Below are 18,736 nucleotides of genomic sequence, written 5' to 3'. Positions count from 1 at the left end.
AGAGGACGGTGAACCACACTGGTGCTCAAAGGTGTAACATTATGAAAGGATAACGTTTAATGAGGACGGGAAAGAAGTGACAAACTGCCAAACCCTGAAAATGATGATGGATTCCCATGAATGGCTCGTATATTTGTGGATTACAGATGCACCAGAACAAGCTGGCGTCTTCAGAATCTTGTTGGCGCGGTGATGCCTTAGTTCTGCCTATAGTAACAGGCTGGTTGAAGAAATGGAGTCATCACATGCAAACCTATGCGGTGACAGTCAGGTGAGGTCATGGTGTTTATCACACTGCATTACTTTATTATAAGTAAATAATATGAGTTATTGCTCAGTTGTTTCACTGGTTTATTTTCATTGACTGTGATGATTTCCAAACACAGGGGAATCTGTAAGCACAGGTTTATGGTAGACAGCGTGGCACTGGTGGAGGAACTCTTGAGGCACGTGGTTTGCAGGAGCACAGGTGATGTTAGAAGCAGCAGTTGTGTTTTTATTTGTAATTAAAACAGTCAGATTTTTCAGTTGCATAAATGGGAACAGTTTCTTTAATCATTTTTTTATGTATATATATGAACATTTAAATGGCAACACTCAGTATATCAACATCACTCATGAGTGCATTATTGTTTCCTCTGTAGGATTCAGCTGAAGAATCAAGGTTTCCTTCTGTTTCCTCTCAGCTCAGCCATGTCTGAAATCTGACGTGTTGTAACCTGACAAAAAGCTACAAAAATCAGCCAGAGGATCAAACTCGACAGTCAAGAACCTTTCATGAAACTGATCAGTGGCGATACAAATATGGATTTCCAGGTCCAGATCAGCAATATGAGCACTTGTGATGCACAGCAGTCAATTGCCCAACACTGGTCTCCAGCGTCTGTTCAAACTTCCGTCAGTCATGAAGTATTGAGCATCTCATCTCTGGTCCCTTCCACAGCTCTCATTCTCATCCCCAGCTCTCAGCCTACGCTTCAGGGAAAACAATACTCAGAGTTTCCGTTCTTTTCTGAATTCATAACAGATCCTAAAGTTCCCGAAACGTCCACATCTGAGACCCGACATCCAAACACCCTGACTTCACCAATTCCTTGTAGTGAAAGTCCATTGGATGTTGAGCAGAGGAAACTGTCAGATGGGGGACCACTGGAGGAGGGATCAGTCGGTCTCATGCTACCCAAGGATCTTCCTGTTGAAGAGCCAGGTAACAGTTTATGTTGAGTGTGAGGGGTTCTATGAGAGTTCTGAAGGTACTGAACTGAGCACTAGCATGTGAGAGAAACCATTACAACTACATGTACACTGGATGCTTGTTCAAAACTGGATGCTATGAACCAGTTTGTTTCACAAACGAGCGACTCATTGGCTGTTTGCATTGCTGCACGGAAGTGGAGCGTGAACTCACAGGGTCACAGGGTCACAGGGGTCAGGGTCACAGGGTCCATGTAGTGGTTAGCACTCAAACAAGAGTCTTTCTGCATGAAGTTTGTATGTTCTCCCCTGTGTGTGAGTGGGTTTGGGATTAGGTAAAGACACTCTGATGGACTGGTGACCTGTAAGCGGTAGAAGAGGGATGATGTGAACTCATATTATATAATCTGTTCCTAATGTCGAGAGCGTCATATACCACTGCCCTTTCATGTCCTGTGGTGTAACCTGATACCATTTATCCTTCTTTTGATTCCTCTGTGACCCACTGGTGGTGCATTTAGATAACAAAGTGAAAGTCAGAGTATGACATTAGGGTCAGGGGCCAGGATGAGACTGAGGTTACGGTTATGATAAATATATAGTTTCATTTACGGAAAAGTACTTCCTGTTCAAAAAGGCTGCTTTATGATTAACACGGCTCGCCATTCCTGTTGTTGATCGTTCACTCACTTCACTTCATGTGTGTGTGTGTGTGCGACTATGCTTGCTTTTGTTTGTGTGTCAACAACACCTGCCCAACTCGACCTCTGATTGGCTTACTATGACATTTTATCATCATCATGAGGAAGGACAGTAAAAACAATGTGTCTGCATGTGTTTGGTATGAAGGAGGAAACATGGGAAGAACATGCAACTCCATACAGAGAGTGCACCTCACATACCATCATATACTCTCCATCCATCCAATTTCTACTACTTAATAATCTATTCTCCACCACTGCAGGTAAATACAGTGAAGCATTTTTCAGAGAAGAAAAACATTATTCCCCTGGAGTGTGAAAGCAAAATTGTTCTCTCATAAATGAAATCTGTTGAAAATCTAAAATCCCTCAAAAACAAACATGGTAACTGGCTTTGATGTTGTGATATCCTCAAACTGCCCATGCAGCCAGTCTAAGGCCATCAACACTGTTCCCCAGGCTCTAATGAAATACCACCTCAATGACAATGGCGCCCTCCAATGGCTCTGGATTGTAATAGCATGTACATCACTTAACATGGCCCGTCCTGATTAAATAGCATTAATTATGTCATTTTAAACCTTGGTTCCGACTACGTCATGCATTTATAAATTGATTTGCTGATGCAACAAAATCTCTGACCTAAAAGTGAAGGAAACCATGTACTTTGTTGTTTAGATATTGATTTCTTTTGCAGGTGCAGTGTCTCAGGTGTGTTCATCTCGTGACTTGTTACTCATTGTCAGCTTTCCTCTGATAATCGTCCTGATCATCAGCTCTGCTCTATTGGGTAAGCTGCTCTGCTAAGTATTGTGTGTTATACTCTTGTTACTGAACTCATTAGCTTAACAGAACCCATCAAGTGTGTATATATGATATACTGTATATGACTGTCTTCTGCAGGAATCTATTTCAAGTGTTCCGTCATACAAATACACTCTTGGTGAAGTAAAGACTGGTCTATATTTGTCAGCAGCTGAAAGGGTTCAGGTGATTCACATCTAACTGGACATTGGTTTAACAGTAACATGAATCCATGTTTTTGCGCACGTGCATCTCTGCGCCTGTATCATGTCATGTGATTTGACTCCCATTGACTCCCAAGAGGGCGCGGGTGTGTGGCCGTCTGCTCATGTCAGTCGTGTTTGTGTTTGTGTTGCTTGTCACTGATAATGCTGACTCTCTGCTGATGATCTGCCAGTGAAAACTTACTAAAGTTCCACTCAGAGGTCTTAAGCTCCTCTCACCTCACTCACACACCTGCTCAGCTCCGGAGGGCTGCAGGTGGAAATCCAGCCCTTTGTGGCATTGTTGGCACATTGCTTGCTGGATAGCAAGCAACTGGATAGCTTTAAACTTTCTACAGCTTTATGAAAACAAAACACACTTTGGTCAAATTTGTTGTTTTTAAATGTGCTTTATAAATACATTTGGATTTGGATGTTAACACAAAGACAAGCCCGAGTAGAAAAACATGCAGGTACCATCACAGTAATGATGATTTAATACCTTATTGTCTGTTACCTGACCACTGTTTCACTGTGTTTCATTGTCTGTTACCTGACCACTGTTCACTGTGTTTCATTGTCTGTTACCTGACCACTGTTTCACTGTGTTTCATTGTCTGTTACCTGACCACTGTTTCACTGTGTTTCATTGTCTGTTACCTAAACACTGTTTCACTGTGTTTCATTGTCTGTTACCTAAACACTGTTTCACTGTGTTTCATTGTCTGTTACCTGACCACTGTTCACTGTGTTTCATTGTCTGTTACCTGACCACTGTTTCACTGTGTTTCATTGTCTGTTACCTGACCACTGTTTCACTGTGTTTCATTTTCTGTTACCTGACCACTGTTTCACTGTGTTTCATTGTCTGTTACCTGACCACTGTTTCACTGTGTTTCATTGTCTGTTACCTGACCACTGTTTCACTGTGTTTCATTGTCTGTTACCTGACCACTGTTTCACTGTGTTTCATTGTCTGTTACCTGACCACTGTTTCACTGTGTTTCATTGTCTGTTACCTGACCACTGTTTCACTGTGTTTCATTGTCTGTTACCTGACCACTGTTTCACTGTGTTTCATTGTCTGTTACCTGACCACTGTTAACTGTGTTTCATTGTCTGTTACCTAAACACTGTTTCACTGTGTTTCATTGTCTGTTACCTGACCACTGTTTCACTGTGTTTCATTGTCTGTTACCTGACCACTGTTTCACTGTGTTTCATTGTCTGTTACCTGACCACTGTTTCACTGTGTTTCATTGTCTGTTACCTAAACACTGTTTCACTGTGTTTCATTGTCTGTTACCTGACCACTGTTTCACTGTGTTTCATTGTCTGTTACCTGACCACTGTTTCACTGTGTTTCATTGTCTGTTACCTGACCACTGTTAACTGTGTTTCATTGTCTGTTACCTAAACACTGTTTCACTGTGTTTCATTGTCTGTTACCTGACCACTGTTAACTGTGTTTCATTGTCTGTTACCTGACCACTGTTAACTGTTTTTCATTGTCTGTTACCTGACCACTGTTTCACTGTGTTTCATTGTCTGTTACCTGACCACTGTTTCACTGTGTTTCATTTTCTGTTACCTGACCACTGTTTCACTGTGTTTCATTGTCTGTTACCTGACCACTGTTTCACTGTGTTTCATTGTCTGTTACCTGACCACTGTTTCACTGTGTTTCATTGTCTGTTACCGGACCACTGTTTCACTGTGTTTCATTGTCTGTTACCTGACCACTGTTTCACTGTGTTTCATTGTCTGTTACCTGACCACTGTTTCACTGTGTTTCATTGTCTGTTACCTGACCACTGTTTCACTGTGTTTCATTGTCTGTTACCTGACCACTGTTTCACTGTGTTTCATTGTCTGTTACCTGACCACTGTTTACTTGTGTCTTTCAGTCAAGTTCCTGGTGTTCCCCTCTGAAGTAAGTGAATCTCCTCCCCTCTGTGGTGCAAAAGACAACTGCAGTGTTCCAACTCCAGTGTCTTTTCTGTCTAAGTACCCAGTCAACCAAACAGGAAACATCACCACAGGTAAAGAAAAAAACATGCTGATTAATGTGTGGATGCACTAGTCAGTCTAATTTACTACATATCTGGGTTAGAAGATGATAATTACAGATCCATCAACATTTTTGCCATTATTTAACACCATTATCATGAGGGAAGGGGATATCATCACAATCATCCATACATCATTTGCATTCCATTACATTCCATTACATGTCATTCAGCAGATACTTTTATCCAAAGCGATTTACAATAAGTGCATTTAAACATTTGGGTACAAATAAGAGCTAGACGTAAGTAAGAGCTTCAAGTAAACCAAACTATGAGGTGCTAGTCATAAGTGCGATGTATACGGTTTGTTTTTCCTGGCCTTTTAATTATTTTCTCATACTCAGACTGCAGAGTTCAAGTCAACGATGGTCGACGTATTGTTGGGGGGACGATGGCGGCCAGTGGCAGGTGGGGCTGGCAGGTCAGCATGCACTGGAGAGGGAGACATGTCTGTGGAGGTGCCATCATCGCCCCCTACTGGGTCATCACTGCAGCTCACTGCTTTGTTGAGTAAGAGATGGACAGTGGGATGAAAGTGATGAGTTAAAGCTGCAGTAGACGGTAGACTGAGACAGGTTTTCAAGTTCTCTGTCCTGCTCCTTTTTAATCAGATTATCTCTGTTGATGTTAACACCAGTTTGTCTAGACTTAGACTTTAGAAAGTTAGAAGAACAGTCTGTGGTTGTTTTCACACCTAACAGTCTCCGCTAGACTCGGTTCGATTGAGGACTCGGTTCAGTTGGGGGTTGCAATATTCAGCCGCTCCGAGTTTGCTTTCACACAGAACCCGGAGAAGACCGGCGAAAACCCACCCAACATTGTGGGGCGACGGTAGCTCAGGGATAGAGCGAGTTGTCTTTAGCTCGAAGGTTGGGGGTTGCTCCTGACGGCTGTGCCGGCTGTGTGTGTGAATGGGTTTGAAAGATGAGTGATAAAAAGTATGCTGCATGAAAGTGTGAGTGAATGTGTGAATGGACAAATATAACACTGGCTTCACATGTTTGTATTCTACCCAGAGGCCACCATAGATTTGGGAAGCATGAAGCATGAGATATTCCTAGATGCTTCTTACTGGTCCTATAACAAAGTTCAAAGGGAGTGTTACTACATTCTTTTGGTCAATATACTTTTTCTCTTTTTTTTGCAAAAATGACAGGTTGTTTTTTTTTTAGCAGATAGGTTTTTCAATGTAATGTTTTTCACAACATTTGGACAGAAATGTGTGTATTTTATGTCATTTATGTCTATAACATACACAAGATCGAACACCAATGCTTACTGAGGCCACGTGAACTGAATTCCGAGTGCATATGTTGATTGTGCTGTTTGTGCAGAGAGATGTCGGCAGTCGCTGACTGGCTGGTGGTGGTGGACACCGTACGCATTGAAGACACTTCTGTGGGGAAACGTTACAGAGCCCTGCAGGTCCTACACCACCCACTCTTCAACACTTACAACAATGACTATGACGTGGGCCTCCTGCGCACCATCACTGACATAGACCTGACAGGTAAGAAAAAGGAAGATTATTGATTATTTTTACCATTCAAGGTATTTGAAAGGTCCTTGAATGCAAACGTAATCACACATTTAACCTCATGTTCGCCACAAAGACGAGTATACGAAGTGCACATTTCTAATCTTTTTGATTTTTTTCATTACACTGGTGGATAGGTGGTAGAGGGAGTTGTCTTTGAAACTGCAAGGTCGAGGGTTTGAATCTCAGCTTCACGAGTCCACATGCCAATATGTCCTTGGGAAAGACACTTAACCCCACACTGGCTGTGTGTGAATGGGTATGAAAGACAAGTGCTAGAAAAAGCACTGCACATGAGTGAATGGCAAAACTTTAGTGTAAAGCAGCTTTGAGTGGTCATCAAGACTCGAGAGAAACACTCTATAGACCAGCAATAAATAATATCCAGCTCTTTTAAAAGCAATTCATAAGAAAACATGTACTAAGTGTGTTTGGTATTTCACATGGAGAGACAGTTTGTAATAACATTTAATGAAAAAGTGACGGGTGAGAGCTGTGAGCGCTGTGAGCGGAGCATCTCACTCTTCCTCACTCTTCCTCAACACAATCAGTGACAGTAATAAATCCTTTACATGTTGTAACTGTGTGTAATGTGTGTGTAACTCGATGATGACACTGACAAATTCTGCTCATGTCTAAACATCAGAAAAATCATCCACACAATCCAACATTTGATTGGATGTATAAAGAAAAGTTGCACAGGACTCGCTGTAGGATTTTTAAACTGACAACTTCTCGGCAGTCGTACTTTTCACATTTTTGAGTACGCAATCTTTCAGTATGAAATCCACACACTCTTTTATACTTGAGGCCCCAGGAGAGCAGACGGTGACAGTTATGACACAGATTTTCACATATTCAACGTATCTTGTGAGTTGTATGTTGAATTTGATGTCTTTCTAAATGAAGGACCACAGTTCAGTGTGATTATTCCTGTGTTTGTAGCTGCTGTGCGTCCAGTCTGTTTACCTCGTCCGAATGACTTGTTTCCTCCTGGGGCAGCCTGTTGGATCACAGGCTGGGGATATGTTCATGAAGGAGGTGTGTTTGACAATTTCATTATCCTTTACACATGTGAATAATAATATTATGATTTTTACCCATCCATCTTCTACCACTTTATCCTCCACATGAGGGTTGTATTATTATTATCATCATCGTTATTATTATTATTATTATTATTATTATTGTTGTTGTTGTTGTAAAAACAGGAATTCAAATGAAAAATGTAGACAGAAAAGAGGGAAAATGACAAAAAATATGAGCATATTTCAAAATAGTATCTTGCAATCATAGATATAATGTATTCATTTTTTTATTATTATTTATTTGGGAGAATGAATGAAGGTGTGCATTTCCGAGAACAGTCATTTATTTGTTCAAAAGTGTGTTTCGTCCATTTGTACAAAAACAATCACGTGAGCAGTAATATTTAAACTGGTTATTTCCGTTTCTCCTCTCTCCCGTAAATGTGAGTACGCATGGATCAGTTTCCGTAAAAGACCGCACGTTTCCCGTCAAGTTTGTTTTTTATAAATTCCAAACTCTGAGTAGAAAGTGGAACAAGCTTTTTAAATGAGGCGTCAGGTCACAAAAAGAACTCCGATTTTTCCTGAGGAGATAATAGTCTCGGTCACTTGTAGCTCTTCTTCAACATGTCCATTCATGCACATGCATTCCATATTTGTATTATTATATGTTAAATATTCGTTATATACACTCACAGCGTGTTCCGAGGAAGGAAGAAGAGTCCGTGTTGCAGTAGAAAAGAATCCTTTTATTTGTGACAACAGAAAAGTCCACCAAAAATAACATAAACAGCGGTCGCTCTCTTTCTCGCTGTCGCTCTCTTGTAAGGGAGGAAATATCTGAGTGTTAAATCTCACCATATAACTAGACTAAATAAATCTTCAATAACAGATTCTTAACTATTTAGAACAAAAGTCTCAACAAGGCAATATTAGAAATGAAGGGTTAACATAAGAGTTTATTGAAATGTCCAGTGGTAGAAAATACAGCCAGTAAGTTGTGTGACACACAGTTGATGTGTGGGAGCTTCTGTTAAGCAGAACAACTCCACAGTGTCCCTTATATCCAAGATATACAGTACAACCAGCACACACACACACACTGACATTTACATCTACATTGTGATTTACTGTCTGAGGACCTTTTAATCACATGACAACTGAGCCACTTTGACTTGTCTACTTCCTGCACTGAGACCATCAGACCTACACACTTCAGAGTGGTCAATAATTAATACTACCTAATTTCCCAAATTGTTTCAGATTATTCACAAATGTGAATAATAATGTATTTTAAGTGCAGGTTTATCATCCTGACTTTGTTTCTAACACTTTTTATGTGAACGATATGACACAAGTTATAATTTTAATTTATTAATCAGGATTTTATATCTTTTTTTAACAGTTTTGTAGAATGAGTTATAGGAACAACAACTGTATGAATTAAAATCACTATCTAAGATAAAAATATAAAAATAAATGATGAAGATGATCCTCTGCTCCCTGGCAGCGACTCTCACAATTACATTTCATTGTTGCAGTTTTCCATCTTATTTCCGTTGCCACTGCACTTTTCTTCTTTATTTACTGTTTCAACGTTTCATCAGGCTTTACATCGAACGACTTACGACAGGCACAGGTGGAGGTGATAGATCAGTCTGTCTGCTCCCACCCAAGTGTCTATGGTGTGCATCTCACTGCGAGGATGATTTGTGCTGGTCAAATGGACGGAGGAGTGGACTCCTGCCAGGTATACACATACAAACAGTGTAACATCTGTAATGTCATGTCATGTAATGACTGGTTGTTGATTTCAGGGTGACAGTGGTGGACCCCTGGTCTGTGAGACAGTCCATGGGGAGTGGAGGCTGGCAGGGGTGGTGAGTTGGGGAGAGGGCTGTGGACGGCAAAATAAACCGGGTGTCTACAGTCGAATCACCCACCTGATCAGTTGGATAGAACGACATGTGCAGACTGTAAGAACCCTTTATTATTGGCATGTGTTATATTCACAGTCAGTCAAATTCTACAGTCTATTTTCAAATTCACAAAAATGTGAATTGTACTTTTGTGACATGAGAGTGTTGTGTTGTGTTGAGCTGTTAAGCAGCAGCTTTTTGACTTAAGTTTGGTGAGTGTTGTCATAGACTGATGTACATTACTGCCTCAATCAATCAGTTAATAGTCAGAAGAAAACAAAACTTTAAAAATGGAAGTTAGTGTTTGCTGATAGAAAATGAAGACACTTTTGAAATCCTCATGTTGGAGAAGCATTCATAAATGATTTTGTCATTTCAGTTATTTTATAGTGTAAATGATGTGTCAAATAACCTGCATTTGTTTGTTTGATTTATATTTATATACATGTATATATAAGTATAAACTGTATATAGCCTTTATTTAACCAGGAAAGTCCCATTGAGATACAAAATCTCTTCTTCCAGGGAGTCCTGGTCAAGATGGCAGCACACATGCATCAGGATTAGAGTGTGTGTCTCACTTGCTCACATTTTCATTTTCTTTCTTTGCTGCAGGACAAAGGAACTGGAGACAAAAGACAATAAAGATTAACTGTATCTGCTGGTGTTGCTGGTTTTTTCTTAGTTATAAAATGAATCACAAGTATAAATAACTAAATAAGTATTAATCAGACAGGACAACTTTAGCTATTGTTCTTGGTGTTTAACAGCAGGTGACGTCTGAAATGTTACATTACTTTCTTCCTCTTCCCTTTCCTTTGCCTCATAACCCTAACCCTCCAAATATCAGTGGCATCAGCCTGTGTGAACAAGAAATGACAGTAAAGAAAACATCGTTTCAGTGTCGTCACAACTTAACTGTCTAAGTCTATGTAAAGATCTGAGACATTGATAGTGAGGACAACCCATAAAAACAATGAGAGACATTCTGTAATGTTGTCTGGCTGAGGTTAAGAACTGACTAACACTGGATGCATCACGTGTGCGGAGTGAACACTCACGCGTGGGGAGTGAACACTCACGCGTGCGGAGTGTGAACACTCACGCGTGCGGAGTGTGAACACTCACGCGTGCGGAGTGTGAACACTCACGCGTGCGGAGTGTGAACACTCACGCGTGCGGTGTGAACACTCACGCGTGCGGAGTGTGAACACTCACGCGTGGGGAGTGAACACTCACGCGTGCGGAGTGTGAACACTCACGCGTGCGGAGTGTGAACACTCACGCGTGGGGAGTGAACACTCACGCGTGCGGAGTGTGAACACTCACGCGTGCGGAGTGTGAACACTCACGCGTGCGGAGTGAACACTCACGCGTGCGGTGTGAACACTCACGCGTGCGGAGTGTGAACACTCACGCGTGCGGAGTGTGAACACTCACGCGTGCGGAGTGAACACTCACGCTGTGAACACTCACGCGTGCGGTGTGAACACTCACGCGTGCGGAGTGAACACTCACGCGTGCGGTGTGAACACTCACGCGTGGGGAGTGAACACTCACGTGTGCGGTGTGAACACTCACGCGTGGGGAGTGAATGTGAAACCTCAACACCAAAAGGGTCTGGGACAGACCAGGGTTTGAACCAAGGACCTACTTGTTATAACAGCTGTAGCAACAACTCTAGCACCATGTGTTTATCCATTTAAATAACATGTTATAATGGGTTTATATATAAAATACCAGGAGGAAGCCCCACTGTTATTTACCTCACTGCCATGTGTCAGTACAACTGCACACACACCAATTAGTGAGAGTGAATTTGTCCTGTGCATTTACCCCATCCTCATTACACACCAGTAGTGCGCGCACACACACACAAGCTGGGCACAGGAGCAGTGGGCAGCACTTATTTGCACCCAGGCAGCAATGGGGGATTGGGTGCCTTGCTCAGGGGCAGCCCAGCCCTTGACCTACAGTCCAAACAGCATCAATGCTCCAAATCCTTAGACTGTCATAATCACTTCATCTCTCAATGAATGAATTTGACATTGACGTCTGACAAACCTGAAAATGATGATGTTCTCGAATGTTTTGTCTACAAACACAAAAAAATGATAAAAATGTTAATGATTTCTTGGTTAAAATGAGCAAAGAAACCCAAACATATTCATATTAAATAAACTTTATAATTAAATGAATTATAAAGTGTATATCATCATTTATACATGTTGAGAATCTGAGACATGCACATGAGTAATGACTGATTTAGTAAAAAGTTATAGAATTATGAATAAAGGTGTCATTGTGTAACAGGAGGTTTTTATGAAGCACTAACATGGTTCAGTTTGGGAGGTTACGACAATAGTCACGTAGGCAACACTGTGTCTGTGTGTGTGTGTGCTCGTGCACAGCAGCTGCAGGCGGAACTGAACTGAAGTGACCTTGTTTTACTGGGGAAGCTGGCGGTTACACACACACACACACGGGTGCGCGCGCGCGGAGCGGCTGGTGGGCGTCACCGCCGTGCTCTAGCGTCAGATAATAACTTGTGATGGTTGTGATGGTTGTGATAGTGACAGAGAACAAAGTAACAAACAACCATGTGCTCTGTAATCAGCAGAGTGAAGCCGGTTCAGCGGGTTCTGGCTCTGGCTCGCACGCGCTCCCTCTGGACCCACAACGAGGCCTGGAGTCGCACAACAACCCGGAGCAGACGCCTGTGTCCCGGTCTACGCAGCAGCTTTGAACCGCTCCGAGCTTCCAGTAGACTGTACTGCTCCAGCATGAACCAGGGACCGGTCTTCAGACAAGTAGGTTGTGTTGTTCCGCGTCAGGTCCGCGTCAGGTCCGCGTCTTTGTGCTGTTAGCCTTTAGCTTTAGCTTCAGTGTCATTACATGTCACCGCAGTAACTTGTATGTTTCAGTGAAGGGCAGTTATATCACACAATAATCCCGATTATAATCTGGTTATAGAACATAAATGTTAGTCATTGATGAAGTTGTTTGTTTTGTTTGCAGCTGTTTGAGTCGCAGAGCTGCACGTACACGTACGTGTTAGCGGACCCTCAGAGCAGAGAGGCCGTGATCATCGACCCTGTCCTGGACACACTCGACAGAGACCTGAAACTCATCCATGAGCTGGGACTCAGTCTGAAAGTGGCAGGTAATCTCATCACATTGACAAAGTACAGTATTTATATGTACTTTCATATAAATACTGACATCAAATATATTCAGAGTATCTTCAAATCAAATATTCAGACTCAGCTGTTATCACTTCATTTTTTAAATCTCTTATTTTACGTTAGTGACAGATCATTATAAAAGTGTGTGAAGACTTAGCTGAACACGTGGCGTTTGTATGAAACACAGTAGAAGCACACAACCATTCACTCACACATTAGCCAATTATCAAAATAGTTGATTCATAGATTAATAATCGAATCATTGTTGCAGCCCGAGACATTTCACTCTGATCTTCTCTTCTGAAGAATCTATCGTCCTGTTCACCTCATCATTAGCAAAAGTGCATTAACAAATGTGTTGTGTTTATTTTGAATGTGCCGACAGTTCAGTGGAGTGTCAGTCAAGAGGTGACGGTTTATTTGTGTAAAATCGTTTTGACACAGTGTCCAACAAGTTAGTGTCTTATTTGTTCCAAACGTAGTCATTTAATTTTCAAACAAAAAAAACAACAACAAATCAATCATTGCTTTCCTTCATATTATCCTATAATGGTATTTATTCTTTATTTTATGATCATTTCAGAACCTCAGAACACAGATTATCTTCACTGCCTTTTTCCATTACTATGTTTAAACATACAGTTTATACAGAGGCTGAAGAAGGTGCAATATAAAGTATAAAGTATAAAGAATCTCAGCAATCTGACATTTTTTTTTAAATGTTTAAAATCGGATTTAATTTGTGAAATTTGGAAATACGTCACAGTTCAAATTTCACTTGGCTCGTTTTTGTGAACTAAAGGAAAAACTTACATAATTATTGCTACTAAAAATGCAATATACGATGAATCATAACTGTGACTCAAGTAGCCTGAACATGTGACTTATAAACACACACCCCTGGAAGTCCATATAAGGAGTTGTGTGTTCTTCACACCTGAGGACGAGGGTTAACTGAAGGTTAACTGAAGGTTAACTGAAGTTTAACTGAAGTTTAACTGAAGTTTCCTCACTTTGGCCGTCCTGCAGAGCGTCACAGAGAAACACAGAGAAACACAGAGAACCAAAAGAATACGACACAGTTGTGTGTGTGTGTGTGTGTGTGTGTGTGTGTCACCTCAATGAGCACAATTTAGAGGTAATATAATGTCTACATAAATCAGCAGGTCAGAGTTGAGCACTCAAATTCTATCGAGGTGATTTTTCAGACAGTTGTGATTTGCAGTGTATAAGTCAAGATTATTCCAGTGTTTTATGCAGCATTGAAATAATAAATGCAAAGATGAGAACTTTAAGATATGTTTTCAACATTGGCATTTAAGGATAATAGTTAATACTTTGATGAACAATGAATTCACTGCCTGTTATTTATTAAAAGAAGCCATGTGTTAAACACGATGGCTGCAGACTCTATGGTAAAGCACAGCACGCTCTCTGTCTGACAGTAAACACCCACTGCCATGCCGACCACATCACAAGCTCTGGGCTGATGAAGAAGAGACTGGTGGGTCTAAAAAGTGCCATCTCAAAAAACAGTGGTGCTGCTGCAGACATCCAGCTGTCGGAGGGAGACGAGATCACGTTTGGAAAACATGTAAGGACGTGTGGGACGTCTTTCAATAATCCATATAACATATAATACTTGTGTAAAAACGTGTTCTGGTTGTAAGGAGTAACTTGTGTTTGAAGTCGTGTGTTGGATAAATGAAGCCCTGACAAACATGGACCTCACAGAACTGAACTGTTGATGTTTTCAGGACTGAGGGACTGAGACAGTGAAGGAAATCCTCCTTCACTTGTATATTATTACTGTTTAAACTGAAACTCTGATTTTAGAGTGTCTTCTGTGTTTGTCTACACCTTCCTGGATCAGCAGGTTCTTTTTATTATTCATGTCTCTGCTCTATAATAATAGTTTACAGTCAGTTACAGTCATGTCAGTAAACCAAACATTTTATATCTGTTCTGTATTTCCTGGTGTCACAACAGTGTCATCAATGTCATCGGTAATCCGTCAACATTTAGCTGCAACACAGCAGCAGTAGTTTCTGCTCGTGGATACGCCTTAATGAAACTTTGACTTTAAGATTTGGACTTCAATTTCATTTGCTGTAAGAGCGTGTGTGTGTGTGTGGGGGGGGGGGGGGGGGGGGGGGGGGGGCTGTGTATGTGGTCAGTATGACATAAATGGTTAGAATGAACATCCTGTTTTTCCAGACTTCTGAATAACTTTCAGAAAGTGAAGAGGATTCAAAAAACAAAATGACAGAGAAGAGGTTTCATACAACAGCTTTATTCTAAAGGACAGACGGTGGGACGGCACATGACGGCACATGTGACGGCACATGTGACGGCACATGACGGCTGGAGAAGGTGCAGGAAGAGGAAATGACTCATGATTATGAAAAACTGTCTTCACCATGTAACACTATGCAATTAACAATGACTTTGAATGGGTTTGAGCTTTGTTATTGCAGAGTCTGGAGGTGATTTGTGTTCCTCTGTGCAGAGTCTGACAGTGAGAGAGACTCCTGGACACACTGATGGTTGTGTGAGCCTGGTGCTGAGTGATCACAGCATGGCTTTTACTGGTGATGCTCTTCTCATCAGAGGCTGTGGCAGGACAGACTTCCAGCAGGGTAGACATACAGAACTTATACTTGTGCTCATTTCTCCTTTCACTCATTTACGATTGTAATATTGCTATATGACCACAGGAGGGCAGTGTTGTGTATGCCTTTGTTAGTTGGTCTTTGCCGTCTGTTTGTGTTAAATTGTGTTCTTTTTTTCTGATTCAGGTTGCGCTACGAAACTTTACGAGTCAATCCACCAGAAGATCTTCACCCTGCCTGACCACTGCCTCATTTACCCAGCACACGACTACTTAGGTAAATGTTTATTTCATATCTCATAGATCAGTGAACTCAAATGGAATGATATCATAACACTTGTTTGTTTGTTTTTACCAGTTTTCTCATTTAATTGTTGGGGGAAAAATGCTCTTTTCTCTTTGGAAATTGTTCTTAGTTTTACTGAAATTCTGATGTGATCGTGGCATGAGAGTAGAAAACCAATAACACAATATGTCAGATACTGTTTCTGTGTGTGTGTCACTGTTTCTGTGTGTGTCACTGAACTGTGTGCATGAGTGATAAAGTGATAACTGTGTGCATGAGTGATAAAGTGATAACTGTGTGCATCAGTGATAAAGTGATAACTGTGTGCATCAGTGATAAAGTGATAACTGTGTGCATGAGTGATAAAGTGATAACTGTGTGTATGAGTGATAAAGTGATAACTGTGTGCATGAGTGATAAAGTGATAACTGTGTGCATCAGTGATAAAGTGATAACTGTGTGCATGAGTGATAACTGTGTGCATCAGTGATAAAGTGATAACTGTGTGCATCAGTGATAAAGTGATAACTGTGTGCATGAGTGATAAAGTGATAACTGTGTGTATGAGTGATAAAGTGATAACTGTGTGCATCAGTGATAAAGTGATAACTGTGCATCAGTGATAAAGTGATAACTGTGTGCATGAGTGATAAAGTGATAACTGTGTGCATCAGTGATAAAGTGATAACTGTGTGCATCAGTGATAAAGTGATAACTGTGTGCATCAGTGATAAAGTGATAACTGTGTGCATGAGTGATAAAGTGATAACTGTGTGCATCAGTGATAAAGTGATAACTGTGTGCATCAGTGATAAAGTGATAACTGTGTGCATGAGTGATAAAGTGATAACTGTGTGTATGAGTGATAAAGTGATAACTGTGTGCATGAGTGATAAAGTGATAACTGTGTGCATCAGTGATAAAGTGATAACTGTGCATCAGTGATAAAGTGATAACTGTGTGCATGAGTGATAAAGTGATAACTGTGTGTATCAGTGATAAAGTGATAACTGTGTGCATCAGTGATAACTGTGTGCATCAGTGATAAAGTGATAACTGTGTGCATCAGTGATAAAGTGATAACTGTGTGCATCAGTGATAACTGTGTGCATCAGTGATAAAGTGATAACTGTGTGCATCAGTGATAAAGTGATAACTGTGTGCATCAGTGATAAAGTGATAACTGTGTGTATCAGTGATAAAGTGATAACTGTGTGCATCAGTGATAAAGTGATAACTGTGTGCATCAGTGATAAAGTGATAACTGTGTGCATCAGTGATAAAGTGATAACTGTGTGTATGAGTGATAAAGTGATAACTGTGTGCATCAGTGATAAAGTGATAACTGTGTGCATTAGTGATAACTGTGTGCATCAGTGATAAAGTGATAACTGTGTGCATCAGTGATAAAGTGATAACTGTGTGCATCAGTGATAAAGTGATAACTGTGTGCATCAGTGATAAAGTGATAACTGTGTGCATCAGTGATAAAGTGATAACTGTGTGTATGAGTGATAAAGTGATAACTGTGTGCATCAGGTCAGACAGTGTCTACAGTCATTGAGGAGCGCAGGTTTAACCCACGCTTGACCAAGAACCTGGAGGAGTTTGTGAACATCATGAAAAACCTGAACTTACCCAAGCCTAAAAAAATAGGTATGAAAACATAATTTCCTCTTCAGCTGACGTCCATGTGGAGGCTTAGGTCTGTCATTGTAAAGACACGCACAGACACGACTCACGTCTTTCTTTTTACCACCTTCTCTTTTTTTTTTCTTTGCAGATGTTGCAGTCCCTGCCAATCTGGTGTGTGGATTACATTAAGTGTGACTCTCCTGCTGAAGCCTGGTTTCTAATCCAATCATCTACATTATAACAGACAAGAGATTAGGATTTAAATTTCCGTAGTTAGTATGAACTACATTCTGATCAATAAGTGCTTTCTTATCTTTTAAGGGCTAGTGGAGGCTGACGACACATGGATTGTGTATAATGTGTATTTATTATCCTCACACCACTTTATGCCATGAAATTGTAGAAAGAAAAACATGGAACTGTAACACAAGGTGTTTGAAATCAATCCAGTAACCTTTGACCCGTGCATGTTCACAGAGGGAATACTATTGAAATGAAGTGGCATCAATAATCATGGTCAGTCAGTAAAGTTTGTTTTTCAGGTGTAAATCAGTGTATTGAAATGTTGTGATAAAAACATGTTGTGTATCGACTGCTGGGCTTGGTATGTTTGTATACAATCAAAGGGTCTATATGGACCTGATGTTTTTCATTTATATTTTCTAATTATTTGGAGTCTGTTCAAATCTGTTAAAACAATAAATGACTTTATAAAGCCATATATTGTTATATATCTTTTATCTGCCGTCATAATGAATTTAAATGAAAATACATCAAGTTAAGGGCTTTTCTCAGCAATTTTTAGGTGAGATTAAAAAAAGAGATTAATTAGATTAATTCATTACAGATCATCATTAATCTCTCAATTTTTTTAATCGCTTGACAGGACTACTTTTGTCATCATTAGACAACATTTACTTACTGGAAACTTTCCCAAAGAAAACAGCTGTTTTTGTCCAAACCAGCGCTGAAACTCCTGTGTGGCATGTTTTAAATCAGAATAAATCAGGTTTGACATGTTTTCAGTTAAAACTACAGTTCTATTTACTATTAGACTCAACAACAAACAGTGTGACTTACAACTATTACACATCCTGTGACCTGAATGAATGTTTACAGTATGTACACATGCACAAGCACATTGTTATTATTATTATTCCTCTGTGTTGTCGTGTGACATTGATCCCAGTAGACGTCCCAGTTGGTACCTGGCACTTTAATGTTTAATGTTTAATGTTTAATGTTTAATGTTCTGTTTCAGAATACACCAGATGAAAGTGTGAAGTCACAGCTCTGTACACAGCAGTGAGTTACTGTCTGCTCCACCCTCACTGGCCTCTTTACAGCTCCTTCTGAATGAGCTGATGGTGTCATAGATTATTTTCACTGACATGTGTCCAGTGACGGAGAACAGGCAGCAGGTTAATGGTGGTGGGCCACGCACTGAAAGACGCTCATCAGATGGGTCTTGGTTTGAAAAGACAGCTGGCACATGACGATAGTGTCGGCTGCTGTAGAGTCAACAGCATCCACGCACACACAAACAGGTACACACACACACACG

General features: G+C 40.6%; 2 protein-coding genes across 2 annotated transcripts; both read left to right on the top strand.

The window, feature by feature from the left end:
• Positions 1-12: 12 nt before the first annotated feature.
• LOC131471336 (tryptase beta-2-like) lies at positions 13-10,107 on the top strand. The gene is made up of 12 exons (XM_058647833.1): positions 13-271; positions 387-469; positions 645-1,207; positions 2,593-2,685; positions 4,810-4,835; positions 4,911-4,944; positions 5,316-5,481; positions 6,306-6,481; positions 7,454-7,549; positions 9,144-9,286; positions 9,354-9,598; positions 10,071-10,107. The coding sequence occupies exons 3-12, from the start codon at positions 778-780 to the stop codon at positions 10,105-10,107; spliced, it is 1,446 nt and encodes a 481-aa protein (XP_058503816.1). The 5' UTR covers positions 13-271; positions 387-469; positions 645-777.
• Positions 10,108-11,937: 1,830 nt separating this feature from the next.
• On the top strand, positions 11,938-17,891 carry ethe1 (ETHE1 persulfide dioxygenase). The gene is made up of 7 exons (XM_058646747.1): positions 11,938-12,265; positions 12,474-12,618; positions 14,086-14,234; positions 15,150-15,279; positions 15,439-15,528; positions 17,077-17,193; positions 17,321-17,891. Exons 1-7 carry the CDS (start codon positions 12,056-12,058, stop codon positions 17,359-17,361), a joined length of 882 nt encoding a protein of 293 aa, XP_058502730.1. The 5' UTR covers positions 11,938-12,055; the 3' UTR covers positions 17,362-17,891.
• The last annotated feature ends 845 nt before the right edge of the window (positions 17,892-18,736 follow it).

The sequence above is a fragment of the Solea solea genome, chromosome 13 (genome assembly GCF_958295425.1).
Source record: "Solea solea chromosome 13, fSolSol10.1, whole genome shotgun sequence".
NCBI classification, from domain to species: domain Eukaryota; kingdom Metazoa; phylum Chordata; class Actinopteri; order Pleuronectiformes; family Soleidae; genus Solea; species Solea solea.
This window is presented reverse-complemented; position numbering and strand designations above follow the sequence as displayed.